This window comes from Ovis canadensis, chromosome 24 (assembly GCF_042477335.2).
Source record: "Ovis canadensis isolate MfBH-ARS-UI-01 breed Bighorn chromosome 24, ARS-UI_OviCan_v2, whole genome shotgun sequence".
Taxonomy (NCBI): domain Eukaryota; kingdom Metazoa; phylum Chordata; class Mammalia; order Artiodactyla; family Bovidae; genus Ovis; species Ovis canadensis.
In genome coordinates, this window is record NC_091268.1 from 48,275,793 (window position 1) to 48,290,190 (window position 14,398).

General features: G+C 54.0%; 1 protein-coding gene across 2 annotated transcripts in view; it reads right to left on the reverse strand.

Moving 5' to 3' along the window:
- The window catches only part of CLIP2 (CAP-Gly domain containing linker protein 2), a 75,500-nt gene that overhangs the window by 43,822 nt on the left and 17,280 nt on the right, over positions 1-14,398 (reverse strand). For both annotated transcript variants that reach the window (XM_069571459.1, XM_069571460.1), the window contains exon 2: positions 9,720-9,909. In XM_069571459.1, coding sequence (XP_069427560.1) covers positions 9,720-9,843 — 124 coding nt within the window. In that variant the 5' untranslated portion in view covers positions 9,844-9,909. The remainder of the gene's footprint in view (positions 1-9,719; positions 9,910-14,398) is intronic.

Consider the following 14,398-nt stretch of genomic DNA (forward strand, 5'->3'; position numbering starts at 1 on the left):
CCTCAAAAACATAGATGCTAAAAATCTCACTAGGAGTAAACAGTAGTATTTTACCAATAAAACAATAGTAGTATTAGTGGTATAAATTAGTGGTATAAATGCTACTAGGAGTACTACTAGAAGTCATAAGTTTTGAATATTTATTGCTGCTAAGTCGCTTCAGTCGTGTCTGACTCTGTGCGACCCCATAGACGGCAGCCCACCAGGCTCCCCCATCCCTGGGACTCTCCAGGCAAGAACACTGGAGTGGGTTGCCATTTCCTTCTCCAATGCATGAAAGTGAAAAGGGAAAGTGAAGTCGCTCAGTCGTGTCCGACTCTTAGTGACACCATGGACTGCGGCCCACCAGGCTCCTCCATCCATGGGATTTTCCAGGCAAGAGTGCTGGAGTGGGGTGCCATTGCCTTCTCCAGAATATTTATTACCTTAGTTTTTAATGGAATGTGCTTAATTTTAAGTTCACACACAATCTGATTGTTTAAATAAGGGCTGTGAATCTGGCTTGCAAAATTCCTGACAATTTCACAATTGGTTCTCATGAGCCAGCCTGGGCCAGCGCCAGCAACACCACTGGCCATGTCCCAGCCCACACCCTGGCGAGTGGCCCATCTGAGACCCATCTAAATTCTCTAGCCCCTGTGAATGGGAGACAGGAAGAGGAGCCAGAGAAGGACAAAGCCCCTGGCCTGTCTCCAGTGCTGGGAGCGGGTGGGCAGGACGTGAGAGGCAGGAAAACACTCCTCTTCTGTGGTCGGTACCTGGGAACCCTGCTGGGCATGGTGCTCCCCTGTAATCTAACCCTCTCCTGCGCCTTTAGCTGCTGTTTATGTGCTGCCATGTTTCTGCCTGTTTAAAAAAGACTTTAATAAATTCTCCTCGTAAAAGATCCAAGCGATGCGGACACAGCAGGGGAAGGAGAGGTGGGACAAGTTGAGAGTCGCACTGAAGCATGCATATTACCACATGTAAAATAGATGACTCATAGGAATTTGCTCTATGACACAGGGAGCTCAAACCTGGTGCTCTGCGACAACCTAGAGGATGGGGTGGGAGGGAGATTCAGGAGGAAGGGAACAAGAGTATGCCTGTGGCTGACTCGTGTTAACGCATGGCAGAGACCAACACAATCAGTCTAGTTCAGTCGCTCAGTCGCATCCGACTCTTTGCGACCCCAAGGACTGCAGCACGCCAACACAATACAGTAAAGGAATTATCTTCTGATTAAAAATAAATAAAATTTTTAAAAAAGATCCAAGTGATATAAAAAGATGGAGAATGGGGAAAAAAAAAGATGGAGAATGAAGTTGGACCTCAGTTGTTCTCCCCCGTCCAGATCCCCTCTCTGGCTGCCAGACATGCCCTTCCAGCAGTTGCCTCCTCCTGGATGTCCTCCAGGACTTCACACTTGACATTCTGAGCCATAGTGACCCCACCTCTGTCCTCCCTATCTCAGGAGTGCCCCAACCCACCTTCTCAGGCCACGAACCCTCATTGCTCCTCCCCTTTCCCCCCACCTCTCCACTCCCAATACAGTTATTCACCAAGACCTGGAAATTTCACAGAAGAAATAACTCCTAAATCCATACCACCCTCAAAGGTCTCAGAGACCCCTTCTGAGATCAAGTCCTTGAGATTTCACACCTTGCCCAGCAAAGAAGCTTCCAAAAGGGTTTCCCAGCCTCCAGTCTCCAGCCCCTAGCTTCAGGCCCTCTCCCACAGCCATTAGAGCAAGCTCCCTAAAGGCAAACCCACCACATCCTCATTCCCCCTGATTCACTTTACTCTAGATTTGGGGATCACTTTTTATGTTAACCTTTGGCTTTGATGAGAAGCCCACGTTACTTGTGTAATAAAGTGAATAATGTGCAATAAAAAATAAAACAGAATATTTGAGAAAGAAAATAATAAAATAGGGAATGTCATCTGCGGCCAATTCCACAAGGAAATCATTTAGAAAGAAAATAACTGACTCAGTGTCTTGTCATTCACAAAACAAAACCCCCCAAATAGTAAGCAGTTATATAAATTATGATCAAGTCTTGCAGATTATTAAGTACTCTCTAAAAATAACTTAAAAAATTTTTTCTTTCAAGTGACATGGGAAAGTGTTGATGATGTGATATTTGGTTAGAAAGGGTTCAAGAGGCTCCCAAGGCAAAGTACATGGGCATGAATATCTAGGTGTGGGGGAAATGGGAACAGGGAACAGGATAAAAAGAAATCAACTTAAAAAAAATCGAGAGGCCTTGGAGGGACCCACAGTGGCAATATGACATGAACCAAGGGGCATGATGAAGCCAGCCCTCTGCCCATGAAGGCCAGAGGGGATAAAGCGTGTCTGTGAATGACCCACAGGGCTTCCCAGGTAGTTCTAGTTGTAAAGAGCCCACCTGTCAACTCAAGAGACAGAAAGGACGCAGGTTCGATCCCTGGGTTGGGAAAAAACCCTGCAGGAAGGCATGGCAATTCACTCCAGTATGCTTGCCTGAAGAATCCCATGGACCAAATCCCTAGACAGAATCCCTGGCAGGCTATGGTCCATGGGGTCCCAAAGAGTCAGACATGACTAAAGCAACTTAACACATACATAAATATTCCATAGAACGTAGTTCCACACAGTGTTAATAGATCTCATGAAAACAAAACCTTAATCTCAAAATCAAACAAACTTGAGAAGCAGGGGCTTAAGCAAAGTTAAGCCCCTGACTCTGCTGCAGGACTTGTCAGAGCCTTCAATAGGCAAATGAGCAGTGTGATGACTTAGGAGGGGCAGTGATAAGGTGACTACATGATTTATCATCCAAAGCCAGACACTGTGGAGAGAAAGCCAGTGCTATGCATGCAGTATCATGCCGAGACTGCAAGCATAAGTCAGGGCTGTCCCAGGCAGTACCTGTCACTCTGACCTAAAATTACAGCCTTTTTCCTCTCTGTGTCACTTAAGGAAACCCTGCCTGCCCATCAGACCAGCTCCAGCACAGCTCATGGGTCTGCCACAGAGCTCCATTCTGCCTCGGTCTGCACAGCCTGCCAGCCAAACTGCCAGCATACATGTCTGCACTGCTCCACCCACAACACAAGTCCTGGAAGCAGGGGCCACACAGACTGCCTCTCCAGCCCGAGCCCCAGGACGGGGCTCAAATGCAGCCTGGCCAAGACCCTGACCTCCGCTCTGCGGTGAACCTGAAGCAACACACACAAATGCCCCACAAGCCCCACAGCAGCTTCCTGCTCCAAGACCCCTGCTCTCCCAGCAGGCACTCAGCACAAAGGTCGAAAGGAAGGGATGGGGTCTCCAGAGCATTCCACAACGGCGCCAACTTTCCCCTTGTCCGCTCCACCTCCCATCAGCTCCTTGACAGCACCCGCCCATATCGTCTCTGGAGAGACCCCTCCCAACCCACCCTGACCAAGGCAGGGCCCACCCTCTGTGGCCACCAAAAATGCCCGGCATCTCCCCGGCTATGCTGTCCCCAGCCATCCATCCCCTGAAGAAGGGATCCTCTACCAGCCCGCTAGCGGCAGGTCCCAGCCCTAGGGATCACTCGGCATCCTTCCTGAGCCCAAGGGAACTCAGCAGCCCCCCTTCCATTCCCCTTACTCCCAAACCAGGTGGACAGAGCACCCACCCAGCAGACTCGGCTGGGCCCCCAGGGAGACAAAAACATGGGAGGCTTACCCTGGAAAGAGCAGAGCCAGGTCCCCATGGAGAAGCCCTGCTATGGCCACACCAGCCAGGCGGGCGGGCGCTGGCAGCTGGGCCCCTGCCCGCCTCTCCCTGCGCTCACCGCCACCCCCCCCACCATTCCCGATCGATTCTGGGAGCATTAGGAGGCTGCCCTGCCCACCCCCCGCCCGTCCGCAGTCCAGCCACAGAAAAGCTCAGCTTGGCTTTCCCCATCCAGAGGGCATAAAAAAAGTTTAGGATGTGGTTAGGGGAGGAGAGCAAGAGTGTTGACCTTGAAGGGAGTGCGTGCCGCCTGGGGCAGTGCACTAGCAAGGGCTGGAAGCTCCTGGTTCCGCCCAGGCTTGCACAGCATCTGGGACAAGTCAGTTAAAATGGGCATGATGCCACCTACCCTCCTAGGGGGGACTTCTCAGGTGGCACTAGTGATAAAGAATCTGCCCACAATGGAGGAGATGCAGGAGACTTGGGTTCAATCCTTGGGTTAGGCAGATCCCCTGGAGGAGGGCATGGCAACCCACTCCCATATTCTTGCCGGGAGAATCCCATGGACAGAGGAGCCTGGAGGGCTATAGTCCATGGGGTCACAGAGTGGGACACGACTGAAGTAACTGAGCACGCACGCACGCACACACGCACGCGCGCGCACACACACACACACACACACACACACCCTTCTCAGGAACATGGGGACCGAGCTGAGAGACACAGACCTCCAGGGTGGAGTGGAGGGGGGTCGGTGTCTAGGACTAGAGGCCAGCCGTGAAGCTGTGTGAATGCCCCATCCCAGGCATGGCTGGTGCTCACGTCTGGAGCACCCACAGGGTGTGGGGGCACCCGGGCCCCAGCTCAATAAGCCAGACCTGAAAAGCTCTGTGCCGCTTGGGGGAGATCACAGAATAAGAGGTAGACCCTGTCCCGAGTGGGCACTCCTTGTGTGAAGAGAAAGGCCATGCACACCCGTCCTTGATCTCCTGTCCCCGACGCTCCGAATGTGGAAAGGCCACAGGCCCACAGGTCACACAGATCTCATCCTAATGCAGACAGATGGCTCCTCCCACCCTGCCCACCAGCCCCAGGCCTGAGCAGAGTGTGGGACTGGACGCAGCACTCCACCCATCCCAGCCGCCTTACCCCTGGTAGGGGGCAGTGGGTGCCGGCAGCCTGAACCAGCTTTTTTTAAAAATTTCTTTATATTCTTTTAGCTGCACTGGATCGTCGTTGCTGCGCTCAGGCTTTCTCTAGTTGCAGCGAGTGGCTACTCTCTAGTTGCAGTGTACAGGCTTCTCATTGCAGTGGCTTCTCTCGTTGCGGAGCACGGGCTCTAGAGAGCTTGGGCTTCAGCGGTTGTGGTGCATGGGCCCAGCCACTCCACAGCATGTGGGATCTTCTGGCCCAGGAATCGAACCCGTGTCCCCTGCATTGGCAGACAGACTCTCAACCACAAGTCCACCAGGGAGGTCTCCTGAGCTGGCTTTAGCTGTGTCTCACAACCCCAGTCCTGCCACTCTCTGGCCCTGTAACTCGGGGCAACTCAGCTGAGAGCTCAAAGCCTCAGTTTTGTCACCTTTAAAATGGACAGAAGAGCAGCTCTTTTCACTGGCTAGTTAAAGAGAAAGAGGCGTGAAAAGCCATCTGCTGCTGGGCTGGCTTGTAACAAAGCAAGTGTCAAACTCCATCCCCGCTAGATGGGACATCTCTGGGGCTGGACCACAATGTGAGGGATGCAAGAGGGGAGAGACCCTCCAAGGACCCACCTGCCCCAGTTGGGGGCAAGGGCAGAAGACCTCAACGGTGGTTTGTGGTCTGTCCCTTTGCTCAGCCGCCCTTGAGTCTCCTCCAGGTCCCCGCGGCCAGTCCTTCTTGTTCCAGAGGGACACCCATGGCCTGGCCCGGCCTGCCCCTGACCTGAGGCTCAGAAGCGGACCCAGAAGGCCAAAGGGTCCTATGCAAGCCCACTGTGGTCCCATCTTTCCCATGACGGCCCAGCAGTGTTGGACCAACCAGGGCTGCTCCTGACCCACAGTGAGGACCGTCACCAGCAGCATCTGAGGGCCTGAAGGCCTGAAATCCCCCCGTGTCTTCCTCAGGCCCAGGATAGAGCCCCAACCCCCAGGGAAGCCCGGGTCTCAGCGCCCCATCTCCCTTCCAGTCCTGCGCCTACCCTGGCCCACTCACAACCCTCCAAGGACCCCTCAAGCTGCTCTCCGTCCGTTCTAGTCCTCAGAGACTTCAAGACACAGAACCTTTCCAGGATGCCCTTCCCCTGACCTCAGCTGGGCAGCTTCCTGCTCGTCAGCTCAGATCTTCGCAGCCAGTGTCACCTCCTGAGCGAGGATCCCCCCCTCGCCGCCCCCCCGATCTGAAGCAGCCTCCAGGGGTTCCATCCCATCTGGCTGGGCTCCCCTGACCTCGAGGCCCATCCAGGTCTTGGTCCACTGGTGGGCCCCAGACTGCCATCCTATGCACCTGCCCTGACCACCTCTGGGCCACCTCCTGGTATGGGAGACCCCCTCCCACGTTCCCCTCCACCCAAGGCCATCCTCTCCCTGTGTGTCACCACTCTGGGAACCGACACAGGCTGGGGTGGGCTGGGGCATCAGTCCAGGCCCGGCCCTTGGCAGACCCTCTGCCCGGAGGCTGAGCTCATACTTTGGGAGGCTGCCACTGCCCTGATTCCCAGAGCAACTGCCCCCTCCAACCACCGCCAGGCTCCAGCTTCTGCCAGACCCTCTCTCGGCGCCCCAGTGCCTACCCCCAGAGTCCCAGTGTCCCTTGGGGACGGGCACCTTCAGCACCTTGGAGAGCCGATGGTCAGCTCCACTGCATGGGTGAGGGAGCCCACAGGCCAACAGGAGTTGGGGGCAGGCACCGTCCTCCCCTGCTGCGGCCCCCCATCCCAGCTCTGCGGGGACTCGTTATGAGACCTGGAGCTATGCCAAAAACGCCTCCCTCCCCCTCTCACAGGGTCCTCGCCCTAGCCAATCACTCCCTCCCCCAGCCCGGGGTCTGTGTCTCTCTGACCTGCAAAGGCACCAGGTGCCCGAGCAGGAAGGAGGGCGGCACACAGCACAGCTGCCCCCTTTGGCCACCAGTGTGTCCCTTGGCGGGGGGCGTGGCTCCTGATCGATCGAGCATTCATGGAGTGGCACCCCCTCTCCCCAGAACAAACCCCCCTGCAGAGTTGGGGTCCAGGCAGACCACCCAGGCCCCACCCTCAGGGGCTCCCACACCAGGGAGACCAGGAGGCAACCAGCAGGCCCCACAGTGTGGTCTGATCCCCTTCCCTCCAGGGACCACAACGACGGAGCCGTTCAAGACGAGACGGCAAAGATGACACTGCCTTAGCAGGGGGCACGTGCCACAGAAGGCAATGAAATGCCCAGCAGTCAGATGCAGGTTTGGATACAAACCATGCCTCGACTGCTTGAAACACCACGTACCATGCCTCGACTGCTTGAAACACCACGTGCAATAGGAAAGACCAGAAGGAAATAGAGGACAATGGGTGTGTGGGGGTGTGATTAGGTTAAATGGAGGAGTAATGGGAGTTCCTTCTTTTATCACTCAGATCTTTCCGTAATGAGATTATGGATGGTTGAAAGGAAAAGAAATTACTCTCTAATGAGCCTTGTGCCTGCAGGCACTTCACTTTTATTAACTCAGTTGATTCCATGAGAGAAATGTTATTATCCCATTTGCGGCTCTGAGAGGTCAAGTAACTCTTTCAAGGTCACACAGCAGGGGCAGAGCTAGGAGGGATGTGAGAGCTGGATCACAGCCAGAACTCAGGCCTCTCTAGATCAGAGCGGGGGCAAGGAGGAAAGAATCCAGAAGGTGCTATGGGCTCTCTTGAAGAAGGAAGAGGGTCAGCAAGGGGCCTCTCTTGAGCCCTTCTCCAATCAGTGTGTATGTGTGTGTGTGTGTGTGTGTGTGTGTGTGTGTGTGTGTGTGGACGCGCAAGCACACTCAGTTGTGTCCGACTCTTTGCAACCCCATGAACTGCAGCCCACCAGGCTTCTCTGCCCATGGAATTTTCCAGGCAAGAGTACTGGAGTGGGCTGCCATTTCCTTCTGTAGGGGATTTTCCTGACCCAGGGATGGAACCCACATCTCTTGTGCCTCCTGCACTGGCAGGCGGGTTCTTCACCTGCTAAGCCATCATGGAAGCCCCCTCCAATCATGGGGCTACACAACTTCCACCCGCACTGGACCGAGCTCAGCCTGCTTGGTGCCTCTGGCCAGGCTCTTCCTCCAGGTCCCACGTCACCCGCCTTTACATTTACATTCCTCCAGCCTCCAGGCTGAGCTCACTCACACTTCCTCCAGGAAGTCTTCCCTGCAGCCCACTCATGGTGGTCAGTCCCTTGACCTCTCACAGCCCTGGCAGTGAGTGCAAACATCCTCACCTGGGTGACCACACGCCTCCTCGCCCATCTCCTCCACCCTGTTCTTAACCCCTGCAACCCTTTCTCCTAGCTTGAAGGATGCTTGGCAACACCCAGATGTTCTCTGCTATAATAACATCTTCCAACAGGTCCAATCACAGTTAAAACAAACCCAGTCCCCCTGCCCTTCATCACCTGCCTCTGCCGCCCTCCCCAACCTCATACTCCTCATTTCCCAATTCCCTCTATCATATTCCTTTCGACTGAAAATTTCCCAGCAGCTTCCCACCGTCAGGATGGAAGTGAAACTCCCTGTATAACCCCAACTTGTCCCCCACAATCAGTCTACCCCTATCTCACCAGCACACTTCTCACTGGACATAATGTAGCCACACTCACTTTTTTCGCCTCCCTTATACTCACCACGCTCTCTTCTGCCACTGGGCCTTTGCACGCCCTATTCCCTCTGCCTGGAATGCCTTCCCCTCCTCTTCTAGTAAACCGTCACCCTCAGACCTCAGCTCACACGTGCCCTCCTCAGGGAAGGTTTTGTTGACCTTGGGACCATGTCAGGCCCTGGTTAGAGGACCTCATGATACTTAGCACCCCGCCCCCCACCAGGCTGGCAGTCCCCCAAGGGCTGGGACCACATCCAGTTTTGCTCAAAATGAGAGTCTAGTGGTTAGGACTGCGTCCACAGAGCAGGCCCTTGATTTATATTTGTTGAGTGAATAGGGTATCTACAGCCATTTATAAATGATGGACATGCGAGATTTTTAGTGACATGAACAAATCCACTTGATCATGTTAAAAGGGAAAAAGCAGATTTTCAGGTTGTATTTGCAGCATGATTGCAAACAGCTAAGAGAAAGGTAAAAAGATAAAAACCAAAGTAATAATACCAGGCTGGCCAAAAAGTTTGTTTGGGTTTTACTGTTATATCGTATGGAAAAACCCGAATGAACTCTCTGGCCAACCCAACAGTTTCCTCTAGAGATGATGACTGGCAATTTTACCATCAAACTTTGACCAGTACACAGTGGACTATCTTACTTCTGTCACCAGAAAAAGGCAACAGCTAACAGCTGTCCTCAACCCATTTGCCTTCAGAGCTGGTGCCTCCAGCCAGAGCACCCAGCCTTAGCCCTGCCCTGCGGGCACCCTGTGCCCACCCACAGGAAGTTACATAAGCAAAGCAAGGTCAAGGGCATGGGTCTGAGTGGCACACAAGAAAGCTGGTGGGAAGATGGGGACCATCTCAGACCCCAGAAGGGGAATGAGTGGGCGCAGAGAGGTTGGCAGAGGTTGGAGCGTGAATCGGGCTGTGTCTTCCAGGCTGAGTGATGTGGGCAAGGTGCCATGCCTCCCCGGGCTTCCACTGTCTCATCCCTAAGGGAAGGCAACAGTGGTACCTGCCTCCTGGAGCTGGAAGAGTGTCAAAAGGAACAATGAACCCAAAGCCTGTGTCACTGCCCATCACTAGTTAATTTTCAGAGGGATGTGGGCAGACATCAAGAAGAACTTCCCAGAACCACTGGCCTCCAGGCTGGTCAGGCAGTGGCTCAAGTCCTTTCAGCTCTTCCAGAAGGACCACTCCCCGCCACCCCCGTCCAGCCCCTCCCCCCTCTACCCTCGGCCCTACGCACCTTCCTTAGAGCCAGTAGGCGCCACGGTGGTAGAGGCCGAGGCTGACCCAGTGGACGTCCGCCCCATGGGGCTTGAGTGCTTCCCCCCGCGGCCGGGGGGCTTCAGGCCGCTGGGCTTCTGCATGGTGGTGCCACTGGGTGGGCACAGAAGGTCTGCGCGGGTCACGTGCTCTCCGCCATGGCCATTCACCTGTGGGCAGACAACAGGAGGGACGACATCACGTCACCAGATGACATCACATCCCTGGCCCCGTGAAGCAGAGACCACAGTCACCCCCATTTTCCAGATGGGGAAGCTGAGGCACAGAGAAGTGGTCACAGGCGGGGGCTGTGCATGGGCAGATGTCGGCACTTGCGTCCTGGTCTGCAGGGCTCTTGGTCTGGCTCGCTCTCTCTGCCCAGGTCCTGGGCCCAGGAGGTGAGAATCGAGAGTGAGCTGGCGTGGGGGTCTGTGGCACTGGCTGTATTAACCCCAGACGCCCCAGAGCAGGACCACGTGGGTCATCACAGCCACCGACAGCTGAATGCGGCTCTTACCACCAGAGCACAGGCCGGCAAGTTCTGACATGCAGGGCAACCCGGTGGGTCACTCCCCAGTGGACCCCAGACCCTCTAGGACTAGCCAACAGCTCACATCCTTCTCAATGTGGGTGGACAAAGCAAGATCTAATTTAATCAACCTGCTTTACCACACAGGCCACATGCCAGCTATTGAGTCCAGCACCCGCCCACCCCATCCCTAGTGCAGGGACACACCCACACCCAGAGAAGCTTATACCTGCCCCAACCTCGCACCAGGATGGACTCAGCATGCCCTCTGCCCGCCCTCCCACCGTTACAGCCCCTGCTTTTATGACTAAGCAGAGAAGAGTGCGATGCACACAGCATGCAGGGCACTAGAGTCTGACAAAGGGGACTCCTGAGAGGGGAAGTCCCCATATCCATGGTGATCAGCTCAGGGTACCAGGTGACAGCAAGATGGGCCTGGCTGCGGTGGGGGTTGGGGGAGCAGAAAGGACGGGCCCACTACTCTACCCCCACCGCACTGTGCGCGCTCCCTCTCTTTTACGAGGTGTCCGTGGAGGACTCACCACCCGCTGGGCCCTGTCCTGCCCCCAGAGCCGCAGGCAGGATGTGCCCTCTGCCTTGGGGGGCACACTGTCCAGTGGGGAGAGGGAATACAGAGCACCACGGACGGATAGAGGATTTGGGGAGAAAGCATCAACCCCCCAGGGGCGCCGTATCTCATCCCACTCTTGGACATAGAACACTATTCCTTTTTAGAGAACATTTTTCTCCATTCTTTTTTTTCCCCAATTTAAAAATTTTATGATTTATTTATTATTTTTGGCTGCACTGGGTCTTCATTACTGCACTCAGGCTTTTCTCTAGTTGTGGCGAGGGGGGGCCTTCTCTCCAGTTGCAACGTTCAGGCTTCTCTTGTCGTGAAGTACAGGCTCCAGGGCACATGGGCTCATCAGTAGCAGCTCCCAGGCTCGGCAGTGGCAGCTCCCAGGCTCTGGAGCACAGGCTCAATAGTTGTGGTGCACGGGCTTAGTTGCTCCAAAGCATGTGGGATCTTCCCAGACCAGGAATCAAATCGGTGTCCCTGCACTGCCAGGTGGATTCTTTGCCACAGAGCCGCCGGGGCGATCCCCTTTTCTCCATTCTTGACGCATTATGATCTATGTGTGCACACTAAGTCGTTCCAGTTGTGTCTGGCTCTGTACAACCCCATGCAGCCTACCAGGCTCCTCTGTCCACGGGATTCTCCAGACAAGAGTACTGGAGTAGGCTGCCATGCCCTCCTGCAGGGAAATCTTCCTGAACCAGGGATCGAACCTGCATCTCTTATGTCTCCTGCTTGGCAGGTGCGTTCTTTACCACTAGTGCCACCTGGGAAGCCCCATATGCCTTATGTGAGCTGACCCCAAACCCCCACACCTAGAGTGGACACATGACCCAGGCCTGGCCAGAGCCCCATGGTTAGCTGAAGGAAGGTGGTGTGACCCAAGGAGCATCAGGGCCCAGACTCTGGTTGGAAGCTTTGGGAAGAGGTGCTCTTCTTGTTCCGGGGCTGCCTGGCTGTGGGATCAAAGCCAGGAGCTGCAGGGATACCACATGGCAGAGCCTGCAAGGGAGCAGCGCCAGCACAGAGAAAGCAGAGCCAAGTCCCAGGATTCAGAGGGCCTGGATCCAGCTGAACCTGAAGGTGGTCCCTTGAGCCCTTCACTCACATCAGCCAACAAATCCTCACACACACACAGGCATTGTTATATCTTTTTGCCTAATTCTCTTTGAGGGACACCTGCAATTGACTTCCCAGGTGAGGCAGTGGTAAAGAATCTACCTGCCAATGCAAGTGACGTGGGTTCGATCCCTGGGTCTGGAAGATCCCCTGGAGGTGGGCATGGTAACCCACTCTAGTATTCTTGTCTGCAGGCTACAGTCCATGGGGTTGGAAAGAGTCAGACACAACTCAGCCACTGAGCATACATGCACGTCACTCACAATCAAATAAATTCTGACTAATACAGAAGCCAACCCACAGTGCTCCCAGCAGGAATATGCAAAGTGTTCCCAGAACGGCTCTCGGGCCAGCAAGATGAGCCAGCAACACTATTACCCACCCTGGCACAGCCATGGGAAGAGTCAGCTCCTCATACAGGGCGGCTAGACATCAGAGCAGAGGAAAATGACCTCCCCTAAGCCACACAATGGTGGCACCTACACGCCCAAGTGGGCTGATGGGAGCAAGGCATACGTGCCAGCCTTGACCTGCCCGGCCCCCCAGAATCCACCAAATCCAGCATTCTAACCACCTGCTGCTGCTGCTAAGTCACTTCAGTGGTGTCCAACTCTGTGCGACCCCATAGATGGCAGTCCACCAGGCTCCCCCATCCCTGGGACTCTCCAGGCAAGAACACTGGAGTGGGTTGCAATTTCCTTCTCCAATGCATGAAAGTGAAAAGGGAAAGTGAAGTCGCTCAGTCGTGTCCAACCCTTAGCGACCTCATGGACTGTGGCCCACCAGGCTCCTCTGTCCATGGGATTTTCCAGGCAAGAGTACTGGAGTGGGGTGCCATTGCCTTCTCTGTCTAACCGCCTGACCAACTACCTAATATCCCAGGAATTCTGGGGCTCAGGAGTCACTTGCTGTTAGGCATGGGTCAAGCTACAAATCATGTATCTAATAAATGTCACCTATCACCAACATATAAAGAACATTTGGACTCCCGTGGTCTAGTGGTTGAGGATCCACCTGCCAATGCAGGGGACACTGCTTCGATCCCTAGTCCAAGAAGATTCCACCCACAACTAGTGGAGCCTGCGTGCCCTAGAGCCTGTGCTCGGCAACAAGGGAAGCCGCCGCAATGAGAAGCCCTCGCACCACAACTAGAGAAAAGCCCCACGTGCAGCAACAGACCCAGGGCAAACACAAATAATTAATAGATGACTTTTAAAAAGAGAACACTTGACAGCTTACTAACAAGACCTAATAAACAAAATGAACAGAAGAGCTGAATACCCACTTCACCAACGAAGATGTACAAACAGCAACAAGCACCTGGAAAGATGGCCAACGTCCTCAGTCACGAGGGTAATACGGATCAAAACCACAATGCGATACCATTTCACGCTGACTGGAGCGGCTAACATCAGAAAAACCGGCAATATCCAGTGCTGATGACGATGTGGAATAATCAGAACAGATTGCTGGGAGAAATGAAAAAATGGTGCAGACCGCATCTGCCTCTGACTGCAGATGCAGAACCCAACTGTACTTTTTTTGGGCCATGCCATATGGCATGACCACCAGGGCTTCCCCGGTGGCTCAAAACAGTAAAGCATCTGCCTGCAATGCGGCAGACCCGAGTTTGACTCCTGGGTTGGGAAGATCCCTTGGAGAAGGGAATGGCAACCCACTCCAGTGTTCTTGCCTGGAGAATTCCATGGACAGAGGAGCCTGGCAGGCTACAGTCCATAGGGTTGCGGAATCGGACACAACTGAGCGACTGACATTTCCACTTTCCTGCAGCATGTAGGACCTTATTTCCCCAATCAGGGATTGAACACACACCCCCTGCATTGGAAGGCAGAGTCTTCACCACTGCACCACCAGGGAAGTCCTTGACTACAGATATAGGCAACAATATTGAATGAGCCTCCAGAAACACTATGCCAAGCAAAAGAAACCAGACACAAAAGACTACATGTTGTTTGAAATCTGAAAACTATAGACACAGAAAGATCAGCAGTTGCTGGGCGTTGGGCAGGGACTGACTTCAAATAGGCACAAGAGAACATTCTGGGTGGTAGAAATAGTCTAACCCTGAACTGTGGTGATGGCTGCCCACCCATATGTTTATACTAAAAGTCATTAAACTACATTTAAAATGGATAGATTTAATGGTAGGTAAATTAGATCTCAACTTTTTAAATCCATTAAAAAAAAAAATTCCTGAAGACTTCCCACAGAAATTAGTGCAAATAGCCCTCAAGGTCCTCCTCACGCCCTACACGGCCCTCCCTGGCCCACTCCACTCCAGCCACACTTGCTCACGCTAAGCATGTCCTGGCTTCAGGGCCTTTGCACATGCTGTTGCCGCTGCCTGGAGTGCTTTTCCCTCAGATATGCAGAGCGCTGCTCATCTCCTTCAAGCACCTGATCCAGTGTC